Raw genomic sequence first — 16222 nt, 5'->3', positions numbered from 1 at the left:
TAGCTAAGGACAGTTGCTGTCTAAACTGGTAACCCTGACTTTGGATGGAAACTCATTCACACATGATGATTCCAAGGTTTCCTTTGTAAACATAACACTGCAGTGTCCTGGGTCAAGCGTGAGGACCAAGGACCCACCCTTGGAGCAAACACACTTCTCAGAGCTTCGCACACAGCAGTCAGTCACCCCGAAGGCTGGCTTGCAACTATACAGCCCAGTTTCTGCTTGGATAAAGAGGGGGTTAGTGCATGTTGGGTCTGTTAGTATCCACAGGCCATACCTTCATTTTAAAGAGGATGGTGGCTGCAGTGAGCTCTATTTAGAAGGCTTAGCCATCTCTGCAGTTTAGCATATGCCTTCTGGGTATGTATCATCATTGCAGATTCAAAGGCCAGAAGACACCAGTGGGATCATCTAGCCTGACCTCCTGTATAAGACTGCCCCAAAATACTTCCTAGAGCAGAGCTTTTAGAAAAACATCCAGTCTTGATTGGAAACTTGCCTGTGACAGAGAGTGCCCCTCGACCCTTGGTAAATTGTTCTGAAGGGCAACTACTTTCCCTGTTAAATAAATATTTACACCTTATTTCCGGTTTGAATTTGTCTAACTTCAACTTCTAGCCATTGGAGCATGTTCTACCTTTCTCTTCATTATCATCCTCATCCTGGTAAATCCCAAATGGATGTAGCCTCCTTGTAGACTGAGCACTGTAGGGATCGATCTCTAAGTAGGTCATTAAGATGGTCAGGCAGGATTTTCAGTCTATGTTCACCATTGGCAATTTTATCACTTCTATGCTGTAACCCAGCTATAAATGGATGGTGAAGAGACATTATCTCCTTTGTAGCCTGTCAGTTTACTGACACCACAGGTCTTTATTTCAAGATCTAGTCATGTTAAATATTTTTGGATGTTTTCTACATTTTCAAATATATTGATTTCAATTACAACACAATATAAAGTGTACAGTGCTCACTTTATATTTACAAATATTTTCACAGTAAAAAACAAAAGAAATAGTATTTGTCAACTCATCTAATACAAGTACTGTAGTATAATCTCTTTATCATGAAAGTTGAACATACGAATGTAGAATTATGTACCAAAAAAAACCCTACATTCAAAAATAAAACAATGTAAAACATTAGAGCCTACAAATCCACTCAATCGTACTTCAGCCAATCACTCAGAAAAACAAGGTTGATTACAATTTTCATGAGATAATGCTGCCCGCTTCTTGTTTACAATGTCACCTGAAAGCGAGAAAGTCATTTGCATGGCACTGTCGTAGCCAATGTTACAAGATATTTACAGGCCAGATGTGCTAAAGATTCATGTGTCCCTTGATGCTTCAACCACCATTCCAGAGGACATGCGTTCATGCTGATGACGGGTTTTGCTCGATAACGGTCCAAAGCAGTGCAGACCGATGCATGTTCATTTTCACCATCTGAGTCAGATGCCACCAGCAGAAGGCTGATTTTCTTTTTTTTGGTGGTTTGGGTTCTGTAGTTTCTGCATCAGGGTGTTGTTCTTTTAAGACATCTGAAAGCATGCTCCACACCTTGTCCTTCTCAGATTTTGAAGGCATTTAAAGGCATAAACTTTGGGTCGAGTGCTATAGCTAGTTTTGAGTTTTGTCAAATCTGTTATGAAAGTTTTCTTAAAACGAACATGTGCTGAGTCATCATCCGGGACTGCTGTAACATGAAGTACATGGCAGAATGAACGTGTAAAACAGAGCCGGAGACATACAGTTCTCCCCCAAGGGGTTCAGTCACAAATTTAATTAACACACTATTTTTTTTAACAAGCATCATCAGCATGGAAGCATGTCCTCTGGAATGGTGGCTGAAGCATGAAGGGGCATACGAATGTTTAGCATATGTGGCATGTAAATACCTTGCAATGCCAGCTACAAAAGTGCCATGCGAATGCCTGTTCTCACTTTCAGGTGACATTGTAAATAAGAAGCAGGCAGCATTATCTCTTGTAAATGTCAACAAACTTGTTTGTCTTAGCGATTGGCTGAACGAGAATTAGAACTGAGTGGACTTGTAGGCTCTAAAATTTTACATTGTATTTTTCAATTCATCTCATACAAGTACTGTAGTGCAATCTCTTTATTGTGAAAGTGCAACTTACAAATGTATATTTTTTGTTACATAACTGCACTCAAAAATAAAACAATTTCTTTTATTTTTCATTTTTACAGTTGTGATACAGGAGGGCCAGGGAGCAGTGCTAGAGTGGTCGAGGGGAAATATATAAGCCCTAGGCTAATTAAGGCGTGATTTCCTGTAGACTAGGGAGGGTTGCTACAGGTTAATTGGAGCACCTGTAGTCAATTAAGGCCCTGTCAGGAACCTAATAAAACCCCCTGCTTCAGGCAGGGCCACTAGCGGGGCCTTTGGAACCCAAGAGCAGGGGCAAAGGGTGGCATTTTAGTCCCCCACCAAGAAAAGCGCAGGACCCACCATACGAACCTCGGCCATCTTGTCCCACGTGGTGTCGGGAGCGGGGTTTCTGCGTCGTGAACATAGTCCAGGGGGGTCACGACCACCCTGCCCCAAGACGTGGTCAAAGCACTGGTGCAAGCCACGGCTGCCCAGCAGGAGGCTACCCGGATCCAGGCAGCTGCCCAACAGGAGGCCATCTGGCTGCAGCAAGAGACCAATCGCCTGCTGATGACCCAGGCCACCCAAGATTGGGCCATGCTGCAGGAACTAGTGAACCAGGGGAAGGCCCTTATGGAGAAGGACCGCAGGTATGACGGGACGGAGACCATACGGGCCAGCGACTGTTGGCAGAAAAGGACCTGGGAGGAAGATGCGGAGGCGAACCTCCTGGCCTTCGAGAGCACAGCCCTGCGGGAGGCCTGGCCCTGAGGCCAGTGATCGGGCATCCTTGCCCCATTTTTGTGCGGGGAGGCCCCGAAGGCCGACTACGATATGACCACAGAGGAGGCGGCAGATTACCCCTGACTGAAGGCGGGGATCCTGGACAGGGCAGGGGTAATGACAGCCCTGCGGGCCCGGAGGTTCCATGAATGGCAGTACTGCGAGGACAAGACACCGCGGTCACAGCTGTTTGACGTAATCCACCTAGCCCGAGAGTGGTTATGCTGAGAGGCTCTCAGCTCAGAGAAAATGATGGAGCTTCTGGTGCTGGACCGTTATATGAGGGGACTACCCTTGGGCCTCCGAGCCTGGGTAGACCAGAATGATCCCTCCACCTATGAGAAACTGGTCACCCTTGTCGAAAGACAACTGGCAGCCGTGAACTGTTCGAAACCCTGGGAGGTGAAACACGGCGTTTCAAGAAACCAGTCCCGACCTGAGACCCCGGATCATCAAGAACTCCAGGAAAGCCATAGCGGGAAGAGCAGGCACCAAGGAGCGGCCTGAGGCCCCAAGGGGATCTGGGGATCCAGGGGGAGAGGGCTGGGGGAGCGTGTCAGAGGGCCCAAGATAGAGGGCAACCTCCGGGATGAGATATCACTGTTATGAGTGTGGGGAGTTGGGGCATATAACACATCAGTGCCCCAATAGAGAGGAGTCCATGCAATGCAACCTGGGGGATCCCGGAGACCAATGTAGCCTAATCAGCCTGCTGGGGGTCATGACAGCCCCACATGAGTACATGAGGCCGGTAAAGATGAACGGCATCCAGACCATAGCTTTGGTGGACTCTGAGAGTGCTGTCACATTGGTCTCAGGGAAGTTAGTGGGATTAACTGAGCCGGGCCAAGAGCACCAGAGTGACATGTGTCCACGGCACAGTAAATTTCTACCCCACAATTCCAATACAGATTGAGATCCAGGGAAACACTACCAAGATGACTGTGGTCTCCAAGATCTCCTACCCAGTATTAATTGGCAGGGACTTTCCTGGGTTCAAGATCCTACTCCCCCTCATCAAGTTAGGGGAGGGAAATAAACCCCGCGCAGAGTTCAAGGTGCCCAAGGATGGCCCTACCACAATTTTTGCTGGGTTTTCCCCAAGAGTTATTTTCACGCTCCAGGAAGTTCTGGAAATCCAGATGGGAAAGGAGGGCAGACAAAAGATTAGTAACCAGGATTTGGCAGCAAACCAGAGAGCTGCCCTGGTTGGGATGAGGCCCCATGGAGACCCAGAGACGGCCCCCAGCATGAGCGGAAGCACCCCAAGAGAAGGAGAGGAGGCCAATCCAACAGAATCAGGCCAGATTGGTCCCGCACGCGAATGTTTTGGGCAGGACCAAGCCGATGACCCCCTGTATGCGAACGTGAGGGAGGAGGTAGTAGAGGTAAATGGCGAGCCAGTCGAAGGGAAGACCAAAGGCCCAGGGCCCGACTAGATAATCAAGCGGGATCTGTTGAACCGGGAAGTGCCAATACGGGGGGGGAGTAGAAGAACAGCTCTTGGTGCCACGGAAGCACACAAGGGCCGTATTAGAGTTAGCTCACAGCCCTCTGTTTGGGGGACATTTAGGAGCAGACAAGACCTGGATAGAGTCCTAAGGAGGTTCTACTGGCTGGGAGTACGGGCAGAAGTCCAGCGCTATTGCACCTCCTGCCCAAAGTGCCAGCTGCATAGCCCGTGACCTCAGTTAAGGGCCCCGTTGGTACCCTTGCCTATAATTGAAGTTCCTTTTGAAAGGATAGCAATGGATCTAGTGGGCCCACTAGAAAGAACGGCCCGGGGCCACCGAAGCATACTTGTCATCCTGGACTACGCTGCACAGTACCCCGAAGCCATTCCTTTAAGAAACCCCACATCCAAGGCGATTGCAAAAGAATGGGTGCAGGTTTTTGCTACGGTAGGCATCCCTAAGGAGATCCTGACAGACGAAGGGACTCCCTTCATGTCAAGGATAATGAAAGACTTATGTACCCTGCTCTGCATCCAACCCTTGCGGACCTCAGTCTATCATCCCCAAACAGATGGTCTGATTGAGCTATTTAACCGCACTCTCAAGAGCATGATCCGAAAGGTGATGGCCCAGGAGGGAAAAGATTGGGATACCCTCCTCCCATACTTGATGTTTGCAATACGAGAAGTTCCCCAAGCATCTACTGGTTTCTCCCCCTTCAAGCTACTATATGGTCACCACCCACGTGGCATATTAGACATCGCAAAGGAGGAATGGGAGGAACAACCCAACCCAGGGAAGAACGTAATTGCACACGTAGCCCAGATGGGAGAACAAATAGCCCAAGTGACCCCCATAGTACGAGAAAATTTGGAGAAAGCAGAAGAGGCCCAACAACCTACTACAATCGTCGGGCAAAAACATGGAAATTTCAACCAGGAGAACGGGTGCTGGTACCAACAACAGAAAGGTCCTGGCCAGTTGGCATGGACCCTATGAGATTGTGGAAGCCATTGGGGAGGTAAATTATAAGGTGAAGCAACCAGACCGCCGAAGTCCAGAGCAGATATACCATGTCAACTTACTGAAACCCTGGATCAATTGGGAAACATGCCTGGCCATCCTGCTGGCTCCATCCCAGGCAGATGGCCCACAAGGGCTGGTAAAGAAATCCCCCGAATTAGGTCACTGAAATGATCCAGCAGAACCAAGACGTGTTTCTTCACACAATCCGCCGTATGATGCTGATCCAACACCACATTGTCACCTGTCCTGGAGCAAGGGTGACGATAAAACCATATTGCATACCAGAGGCAAAAAGAAAAGGAATTAGGGCAGAAGTAAGAAAGATGCTGGAACTTGGCGTGATTGAGGAATCATACAGCCAGTGGTCCAGCCCTATTGTCTTGGTCCCCAAGCCTGATGGCAGCCTGAGGTTTTGTAATGACTTCCGGAAGTTAAATGATGTATCCCAATTCGATGCCTATCCAATACTATGTATTGATGAGCTGGTGGATCAGTTAGGTAAGGCCCGATACTTGACCACGTTGGACTTGACAAAAGGCTACTGGCAGGTCCCCCTGGCTGAGGATGCCAAGGAAAAAAAACGCTTTCTCTACATCCAATGGCCTTTTCCAATACAACCTCCTCCCTTTTGGGCTCCATGGGGCCCCCGCGACTTTCCAATGATTGATGGACAGATTACTTCGACCCCATGCCAAGTATGCTGCCGCCTATTTAGATGATGTGGTAATCCACAGCCCTGACTGGGAGACGCATCTGGGGAAAGTGGAAGCAGTATTGGATGCTCTTAGACAGGCTGGCCTTACCGCTAACCCATCCAAATGTGCAATAGGGTTAGCCGAGGTCAGACACCTCGGGTATGTAGTCGGAAGGGACCTGGTGAAGTCCCAATGGAACAAAGTGAAGGCAATACAGGAATGGCCACACCCGATCCGCAAGAAGCAAGTCAGAGCATTCTAAGGGGTAGTGGGGTACTAGCGCCAGTTCATCCCTCACTTCGCCACAAGGGCGGCACCTCTGATGGACCTGATAAGAGCTCGGGGCCCAGAGATAGTTAAGTGGATCGAAGCGGCAGAAGAAGCTTTCACAGACCTAAGGACAGCCCTTTGCAGCCATCCAGGGCTCATAGCCCCAGATTTCAAAAAGGAATCCATCCTACAAACAGACGATTCAGAGATAGGACTTGGGGCCGTCCTTTCCTTGGGGGATGAGAAGCACCCAGGGAGCAATGGTACGCCATAGTAGAAAAGGAATGTCTAGGGGTTAAATGGGCCATGGAGATTCTACAGTACTAACTGCTTGGGCGGCGGTTCACCCTTGTGACAGAGCATGCCCCACTGCAATGGATGCACACAAACAAGGAGAAGAATGCACGAGTGACTAGATGGTTTCTATCCCTACAACCTTTCCAGTTCTGGATACAGCACAGAGCTGGAACCCAGCACGGCACCGCGAACAGCCTCTCACGACAACACTGTCTCTGGTCCCAAGTAGCCCAAATCCATGGTGTTGAGCGGGAAGGTCGGGGGGGGGGGGGGAGAGGGAGGTAGGGGGAATATGTGATACAGGAGAGCCAGGGAGCAGTGGTAGAGTGGTCGACGGGAAATACAGAAATAGATAAGCTCTAGGCTAATTAAGGCGTGGTTTCCTGTAGACTAGGGAGGGTTGTTACAGGTTAATTGGAGCACCTGTTAAGTCAGTTAAGGCCCTGTCAGGAACCTAATAAAACCCCGTTTCAGGCAGTCAGGGGAGGAGGAGGAGGAAGGAGAGAGTACTGGAGCTTGGAGGTGTGTTGAGAGAGCTGAAAGACCAGAGAACCGAAGTAAGGGAGACCCTGCCCCTCCTCCAGCGTCTAAGGACCGAGGGTAACCCCACCCAAGGGGGAAGAGGGTAAGAAACCTGCAGGGGTTGAGAGGGGCTGGGACTCAGAGCAAGGAGCAAACCCAGACCCCTTCCCTGCTTCCTTCCTCTATCACCTTCCTGGGCCACTAGTGGGGCCTTCGGCGCCCAAGAGCAGGAGCAAAGGGTGGCGTCTTAGCCCTCCCGCAAGAAAAGCACAGGACCCACCATATGAACATCGGCCATCTTGTCACACAGTGCAAATATCTGTAATAAAAAAAATAAAATAAAGTGAGCACTGTACACTTTCAGAGTAGCAGCCGTGTTAGTCTGTATCCGCAAAAATGAAAGGAGTACTTGTGGCACCTTAGAGACTTACAAATTTATTTGAGCATAAGCTTTTGTGAGCTACAGCTCACTTCATCCGATGCATTCAGTGGAAAATACAGTGGGGAGATTTTATATACACAGAGAACATGAAACAACTGGTGGCACCATACACACTGTAACAAGTGTGATCAGGTAAGGTGAGCTATTACCAGCAGGAGAGAGAAAAAAAACAACACCTTTTATAGTGATAATCAAGGTGGGCCATTTCCAGCAGTTGACAAGAACGTGTGAGGAACAGTGGGGGGTGGAGGGAGGGAATAAACATGGGGAAATAGTTTTACTTTGTGTAATGACACATCCACTCCCAGTCTTTATTCAAGCCTAAGTTAATGGTGTCCAGTTTAAAAATTAATTCCAATTTAGCAGTCTCTCCTTGGAGTCTGTTTCTGAAGTTTTTTTGTTGAAGAGTTGCCACTTTTAGGTCTGTAATCGAGTGACCAGAGAGGCTGAAGTGTTCTCCGACTGGTTTTTGAATGATATAATCCTTGACGTATGATTTGTGTCCATTTATTCTTTTACGTAGAGACTGTTCAGTTTGGCCAATGTACATGGCCGAGGGGCATTGTTGGCACATGATGGCATATATCATATTGGTAGATGTGCAGGTGAACAAGCCTGTGATAGCGTGGCTGACATCATTAGGTCCTATGATGGTGTCAAGCATTTTTACAACTACAATACCCATCTGCTGAAGTGAAGAAACAGACTGACAGAGCCAGAAGAGTACCCAGAAGTCACCTACTACAGGACAGGCCCAACAAAGAAAATAACAGAACGCCACTAGCCGTCACCTTCAGCGACCAACTAAAACCTCTCCAATGCATCATCAAGGATCAACCTATCCTGTAGGACGACCCATCACTCTCACAGAACTTGGGAGACAGGCCAGTCCTTGCTTACAGACAACCCCCAACCTGAACCAAATACTCACCAGCAACCACACAACAAAAACACTAACCCAGGAACCTATCCTTGCAACAAAGCCCCTTGCCAACTGTGTCCATATATCTATTCAAGGGACACCATCATAGGGCCTAATCACATCAGCCACACTATCAGAGTCTCGTTCACCTGCACATCTACCAATGTGATATATGCCACATTGATATATCATGTGCCAGCAATGCCCCTCTGCCATGTACATTGGCCAAACTGGACAGTCTCTACGTAAAAGAATAAATGGACACAAATCAGACGTCAAGAATTATAACATTCAAAAATCAGTCAGCGAACACTTCAATCTCTCTGGTCACTCGATTACAGACCTACAAGTGGCAATTCTTCAACAAAAAAACTTCAAAAACAGACTCCAAGGAGAGATTGCTGAATTGGAATTAATTTGCAAACTGGACACCATTAACTTAGGTTTGAATAAAGACGAAGTGGATGTGTCATTACACAAAGTAAAACTATTTCCCCATGTTTATTTCCCCCCCCATACTGTTCCTCACGCATTCTTGTCAACTACTGGAAATGGCCCACCTTGATTATCACTACAAAAGGTTTTGTTTTTTTTCCTCTCTCCTGCTGGGTAGTAGCTCACCTTACCGGATCACTCTCGTTACAGTGTGTATGGTAACACCCATTGTTTCATGTTCTCTGTGTATATAAAATCTCCCCACTGTATTTTCCACTGAATGTATCTGATGAAGTGAGCTGTAGCTCACGAAAGCTTATGCTCAAATAAATTTGTTAGTCTCTAAGGTGCCACGTCCTCCTTTTCTTTTTACTGTACACTTTGTATTCTGTGTTGTAATAGAAATCAATATATTTGAAAATGTAGAAAAACATCCAAAAATATTTAATAAATTTCAATTGGTATTCTATTGTTTAACACTGTGATTAATCGCAATTAATCTTTTTGAATTAATCACATGAGTTAACTGTGACTAATCGACAGCCTTACTAAGAACCCTAAAATACTCTATTCCAGTTGACTAATAAAAGCTGTCTTGCTTTGAAAAGGCTGACCTGTGTCGCTGCAAATATCTGCAGAGTTCTTCGCTCCAAAGGGGGAAAGTTTCCAACAGGAGTTCCAGTTCTTTTGGATTTGCTGAGGGAACCTGGTGAGAAACAGGGGTACTGAAGGCAGGGCCCAGTCTCAGAGTAGTAGAGCCACGGGGCTTCCCTTTGCAAAAAGGTGATGGCTAATGTCTAGCACTATAAAGTACGCGACTCCTTGAGAGACGGTACAAAGCTCAAAGGCAACTTGCCCTGCAGATCCATGACAATCCTGGAGGCTGCCCCAACTTTCTAGATGTGCAGGGCCTTACGTGGATGAATGACCATGTGTACTGGATTGGTGCAGACATCCACATCTTCCGTAGCCTTCTGGTAAATGACAACAGCAAGCATTGATTTCTCTGCTGCAATTTTATTTTAAAGTACATATATAAAAAGGACTTCAGCTGTGGTTATAAACTGAGGGTGTCTTCTTAAGTACAAGTTGCACCTTAGGAGGTTCTGATCTCAGCAGAAGTGACTTAAGATCTTTGGACTACTGGTGCATTCCCAAAAATCTTTAGCATTCAAACACCTTCCAGCGGGGTCATGACAGAGAGTGCCATGCTGGGAATGGAACCTGGACTGCTCCATTTTAGATGGCTGCAACCTTTGTGGAGCTCCTGAAAAGTTGGGCAAAGTTTTGCATGCCTGCAATGAGACCTTTAAAACATGAACTCTTATCGGCTCAACATAACCTCCCTGGCAATTTATCACACTCCACAAAACACTGACTGATCAATGACAGAATCTTGTAACCCCCTGAGAACCACGCACTGGCATTTCATTTCAGCAGTTACCACTTTGTTTCACAAGGCAGCTACAGCTATGTAGCTACTCTGTAACTGCCTGGCAAATAGCAATTAAATGTGCCATCATTACATGCTCCTGCAGCTGGCTTGATTATACAGTATCTGAAGCAAATGAGTAACCTTTAGAGTAATTAACTTGTAGCATTTAGATTTCCTGTTAAGTCTTCAAGCAGCCAGAGACCCTTTATCCTACTATCACAGCATTGCTCCTACTTACACAGTTGCAAAATAAATACAGAGCTGAGTTAACAATGTGGCTGCCTGGCTCCTGTGACAAACATCCCTGCACGCTAATGCTCACGTATTGACCCTTCGCAGCAGTGGCCGTGCACATACATTCCAGCAATGTTCTCTTTTTTTTAGCCTTCTGGGCCAGAACAGCAAACAGAACTCATGGTGGCAGACAGCCAAAGCAGCATCTGAACACACTTCTAACCACAGACAACTCCCAGCACACCCCTTCGCCGTACAATCCCCGGAGAGATCAATGACTTGCAACCCACAATGGTACCTGGAGAAAGGAGCAAAGACATTGTAAATTTCCATGGCATGAGAAATCACTGGGCATGGAGTTGTGGGTAGCGCACTGGCACTTCTTGTGCTTCATTATGGTGGGTCTCCTCGCAGGACAGTTAAACAGCCCCTCCATCCTGATCGGAGAGGGATGAGAAACTGCAACATCTCAACCAAGCAACCTCTTTATAAAAAGGGCTGTTAGTCAGTGAAACTACAGTTATGTGACCAAATGAAAGACAAGTCCTGATGGCTTCCCTGGGGATTAGCTGGGCTCCCCTGTGTTGTTGGGTCGACTCTCCTGTTTGGGGATGGTGATGCGTTTTCTTATCTGCACATCCTCATCCTGAAGGAGGAAACAAACATACTCATCAGCAGGAGATATCGGATCTGAAATGATTTAACAGACTGTTCCAGATAAACAAAGACACTCCTCTCTCTCCTTCCTCCCCCAGGAGCCTTTTGCATATCAGACTTCAGTCTCAGAAGGATTAGTTTAGCAGATGAAGATTTTAAATACAACTGGGAACATGAATCCGTGTGGATCTACGAGACAGCCCTGGCGCTCTGCTGCTATCCACTTGGAAACACTGAAGCCATCTCACGTCCTTCCCTATGTATCTTATTTGTGTAGGTTCCCAAACCTGTTCACATGCTCCCATCCAAGAACTGTTCATTCCAAATATTAGCAGGGATTTGTAGCTCTTTCAAACTGGCCAGGACCCTCCCCGTAAGAGAGAGAGAGCAGTGACACAGATTTGATGTAGAGTTTTTCATTACCTAAGTGGAGCTGTGTGATCCCATTTACGCTTTGCTCCAAGATGGAAGGTCAGAAAACTTCATGGTCGACACAAATTAGAGATGGATTATAACTATTTAAATGCCAGTATGTGAACTCTGGCCATGAGACACGCATTCTCTCCGCTATGTGTATAGGAAGGGACAAAGCTTATGTCAACACTCTGCTAAATTATGGACCCTTTAAAGGATGCAGACAAGTTTCAGCCACACAAAAGCTCCTGTTTATGATTTGGTTCCTTCCAACAATCTCCCCTGAAGACTGAAAAGTTTGGCTTTGCAGGGTTGTAGGTCACATGTAACCGAAGATATCAAATAGCCTGGATATGCTGCTCTGTGAGCAGCTGCTGTACACCTGAGAGGGATGGAACATGGCTTAGGAATGCACTCAGTACCTGCACTACACTACAGATGGTCGAATTTTCTTCTACCAGATTCCTTTCAGCACCAGCCTTAGAGGCTGCTTCTCTCAACTGCCCCTTATCACACCTTCCCATGAAATTGTGATCCCACCACCTAACCTAGATAAGGCTCTATGCCTGCAGGAAAACATTTGGCTTTGACATGCTTGTCAGACTAAAGGCCGGCAAAAGGACACACAGAGCTAGTCTAGAGCACAGTTCTTACGGAGTCAGAATCCTCTTCCACCTGGCTGCTTAGGAAATTAGCGTAATCGTCCTTCTGGTTGTCTAGAATTTCTTCTTCATACTCAGTCTGATAGTCAGATTCATCTGAATAGGAGGGAAAAGAGAATAATTGGTTTTAGTTGGCACAAGTAATGGACAGAGGGCACTGAAGGAGAATTACAAAATGTTTGCTAACAACATCCTGAGCTACAGAGCACTCAGCCAGGAAGGAGAGTCAGGTTTGGCCAACTAATGGCAACTCAATGAACTAGTTACTTTTCCCTGGGGACCACAAATCAAGCTGTCATTTTAGAAGTATCAGTTCTCTAGCCTGCCTGGTTGCAGAGAGAACCTTCAAAACCTGGATGTAAACTGATGTACCAATCTCTGCTAGTAGCTGCATTAAAATTGCCTGGTTAAGGAGGTGTGAAATATCCCATTCATCTCAATGGGGCCTTCCCTGTCAAGCCTAATGATAATGTAAAATGTTGACATATTAACACCACTGATCACTGCACACAAATATTACTGCCACTGATTAATACACACAAATATTAATACACTAATTCATGCAAACATAGAAGAAAAGGGACAATCTTGTTTGGCAGATCTGAACAATCTACTTTTGGCATCATGCCATGGATTGAGTTTGGAAGAGACCCGCCACTTATATATTCTCCAGCGTGACACTGTTAAGATCTGGGAAGATCTATATTTGTGGAGGTCAGAGCAAAGCAAGGGACAATGAAAGGTGCTGTCCATGTTCAGTCGCAGAGGTGCCTCTGTCAACACCAGTCCTTGCAATGCCAATGCCACCCGCAGGACAAAACCTTGGGACCTCTCTGTCCCTCTTTTACAATGTTGAAAATTGAGCCCGTATTGTTATTCCTTGTTTGCTGACTCTTAGCCAGCCTCTGATCTTCCCATCACCACCAGTTTACAGAAGTTTCCTCTTAAAAGGGTCTTTGTCAAAGGCTTTTTGAAAGTTGAAATAAATAAATGATATTCACTATTTTGTTGATGTACTTGGGAGGTGTGATATTCCCCTATTAAACCCATGCTGGCTTGTTCTGATCATATCACAATTACCTGGGTGTTTTATCATTCTATTTTAATGTTGTTTCAACCCATACTCTTGGTTTTGCAGCATGACTCACTGTTCTGACATTATCAGGATAATCCCTAGCGCCAGTTAGAGAGTTAGGTAAGACATTAGTTAACATCTGGAATCACAGGCACTGAATTAACTGAAGGATCAGGGCTGTCCCTAAGCATACGTAGAATATGTGGCTGCGCAGAGCACCTGAAAATTTGGGGCACCACTGGGTCTTAGTGTCCACCCTTCCAGCTCTTCTTATCCTTGTTCTGACCCTTCCTACAGGCTCCCACAGCTAGCTGCTGCAGCCTGGTGAGGGGATCTAGTGACTTAAAAGTGAAAAAGTCTTCCAGCCTGCCAGACCTATTAGCACAACACTGAAACTGTTAAAGAGCCATTCAAGTGGTAATAAAGCCATTTAACAGGCATTTGCCAAACCCCAGGTATATACTGTCAGTTTCTGAATTTACTGACAAAAACAGTTCTGCATTACTGTAATATTTACTCAGAACACATTAGTCTACAGGACCTTAGTTTAAAATTTGCTTTAAAAATATTTCTTTAGTGAGTTGGTGAAGATTATATAATCAAATCTCGAAAAAATCCTTGAATAGATTTTTAGATGCACAATCATCTTTAGCCTTAAATGCTTGGATCTTCAGACACATAGATTTTTAAATAAATCCTTCAAAAGACCACCCTTATCTAAAATACACATTTTAATTTTAATTACTATAGTAAAAAAAACTTGCTTCCAAAGTCTTCCTGTCTTTTCTGTCCAACCCTTTCTCTCCCTTCCCCCTCCCAACCTTGAAGCGAGCCCTTTAAGGGACAACACCCCTTTCCTTCCAGAAAGCTGGACAAAGAGTTTCCCTTTCTTTACTTCTGACTAATCTGATGAACTAGTTTTAAGAGAACCCTCCAGCAAAATCAGTGCCTGAGTAAGATATAAAATCCTTTGTTATGCCTAAAATCTTTGGAAACATATTTTTTTAGAGTTGGTGAAATTTCATAAATATGTCTATTGTTATGGAGATCACACAAAGTAAATTAGTGTTCCCCTTTTCTAAAAGCAATGAACATTGTTATGAACACACTAAACCGCTGTGACTGATTAATTTAAAATAATGTCTTTGTTTCAGTGAGTTAAATATGTAATAATCTGGAATGATTACTTTATGAAGGTTTAAGAGTACATTTAAAATATAGAATCAGCTTAGAAATACTGATTGAGAAAATGTAAAACAGAGAAGAGCTGCATCATGTATCCCATAATATTTAACATTGTATTCAGCAAGACAGCTGACTTACCCTTACTACAAACTTTTTGCAAATAAATCTCGACAAACTTCAGGGAATATCAAAAACCCTGTGACTGATATTTTTTATTCCCAAATTTACTGCTTTTAATTAGGTACCTTCTGCATGTCCTTTCTCCGTGAGGGAGAGGGTGCGGGGGTCTCTGAGGTGAACTGTGACTCTCCGCCACCATAAGGCAGGCAGGGCATCTTGCTATCCTTTGCTGCCTCGTCCCTCCCCCTGCACCCCTGGGCTGTGAGCCCAGGCTGCCATCAGGTACAGGGCACCAGTTTAATAATATTGCATAGGGCCCCATAAATCCTAAGGATGGCCCTGTGCAGGATTGCAAATTTATGTCACCAGTTCAGTCCCTTTTATCTTAAACTTTTTCAGAACTCTTGGACATATCATCTGGTCCTGGGGACCTGACATTCCTTAATTTATCAGTTTGTTCCAGCAACTTCCATTTGAATTGCTTAGTCTACCTCTTTCATTACCTGAAGAGCACACGCATGGAGTATCTCCCCAATATCTTCTGTGGTGGTGACTGAGGCAAAGAAATTGTTTTGCTTCTCTGCAAAGTGCACAAAATTCTGAACCACCCCTTAGATCTTTCACAGACTGCCTTGTTTCCCAAGCACTTACAATTCTTTATTTGATTTCTGTCTTTGGCTATTTGCTCTTCCCTTTTAGCCTCCTAATTTTGACTTTGTATTTCATCCACCCTAGTTTATGCTCCTTTCTCTTGGCGTCAGTAGAGTCGGAGCACCTTTTTCTGAGGGATTCCCTGTTTAGCTTGAATAAACTGTTGAAGTTAAATCACTGAAACATTTACATCATGCTCCCCCTGCCCCCCGACCCTCCCTCTTTCCTTCTTCCTTTCTTCTTTAGGGGTAAGCGTGCCTTTTGGTATTCTCTTATGGGTTGCTTAAGTAGCCTCCACCCTGAGTCTAAGAATTTTAATTTCCTCACTTTTGCCTATAGGTCTGTTTGATCAGCTACAGACGGGAAAACTGAGGCCCAGCGGGACCAGTGGCACAACAGTCCCCCTACAAACCCCAACTCCATTCACAGGTTCTAAGCGCCAGACAATACTCCAGCCTAGAAACAGGATAATGTTACTTAGAAGATTTAACCATTTTCGAGTAATCACAAAGAAACCTCCAGATATATCACAAGATAGACAACAAGAGACTGTTACAGACTCATTCATGCTGCCCCATATCAATTCAGCATTCTATTTAAGAACTCAAGGTGCTTTCAGAATATTGATCAGGAGGACTCCAGTGAACTCCCTGAACCTGCATTACTGTACACATCCATTGGGGCTAACTTCCAGCTTCTACCTTGTAAACCAATCCTGAAGCCACATGCAGCTCTACTCTCTAGACTGTGGCAGTTTCTGCAGGCACACCAAGGGAAATGCTCTGACTGCCAACCAGCAGGGGTAATAAACCAGCAAAGCAGTGG

The 16222-nt window shown here is 45.6% G+C and overlaps 1 protein-coding gene across 9 annotated transcripts in view; it reads right to left on the bottom strand.

The window, feature by feature from the left end:
• Positions 1–9326: 9326 nt before the first annotated feature.
• The window catches only part of PNPLA7 (patatin like domain 7, lysophospholipase), a 439100-nt gene continuing 432204 nt past the window's right edge, over positions 9327–16222 (bottom strand). For 8 of the 9 annotated variants that reach the window (XM_073314045.1, XM_073314052.1, XM_073314050.1 and 5 more), the window contains 2 exons: positions 12359–12462; positions 9966–11279 (listed from right to left, as the gene is read on the bottom strand). In XM_073314045.1, coding sequence (XP_073170146.1) covers positions 11199–11279; positions 12359–12462 — 185 coding nt within the window. In that variant the 3' untranslated portion in view covers positions 9966–11198. Of the gene's footprint in view, positions 9671–9965; positions 11280–12358; positions 12463–16222 lie in introns of those variants that run through there. The other variant, XR_012155225.1, reaches the window with a different exon arrangement.

The sequence above is a fragment of the Lepidochelys kempii genome, chromosome 16 (assembly GCF_965140265.1).
Source record: "Lepidochelys kempii isolate rLepKem1 chromosome 16, rLepKem1.hap2, whole genome shotgun sequence".
Classification (NCBI taxonomy): domain Eukaryota; kingdom Metazoa; phylum Chordata; order Testudines; family Cheloniidae; genus Lepidochelys; species Lepidochelys kempii.
The sequence above is the reverse complement of the archived record's forward strand: the minus strand, read 5'-3'. Positions and strand labels throughout refer to the sequence as shown.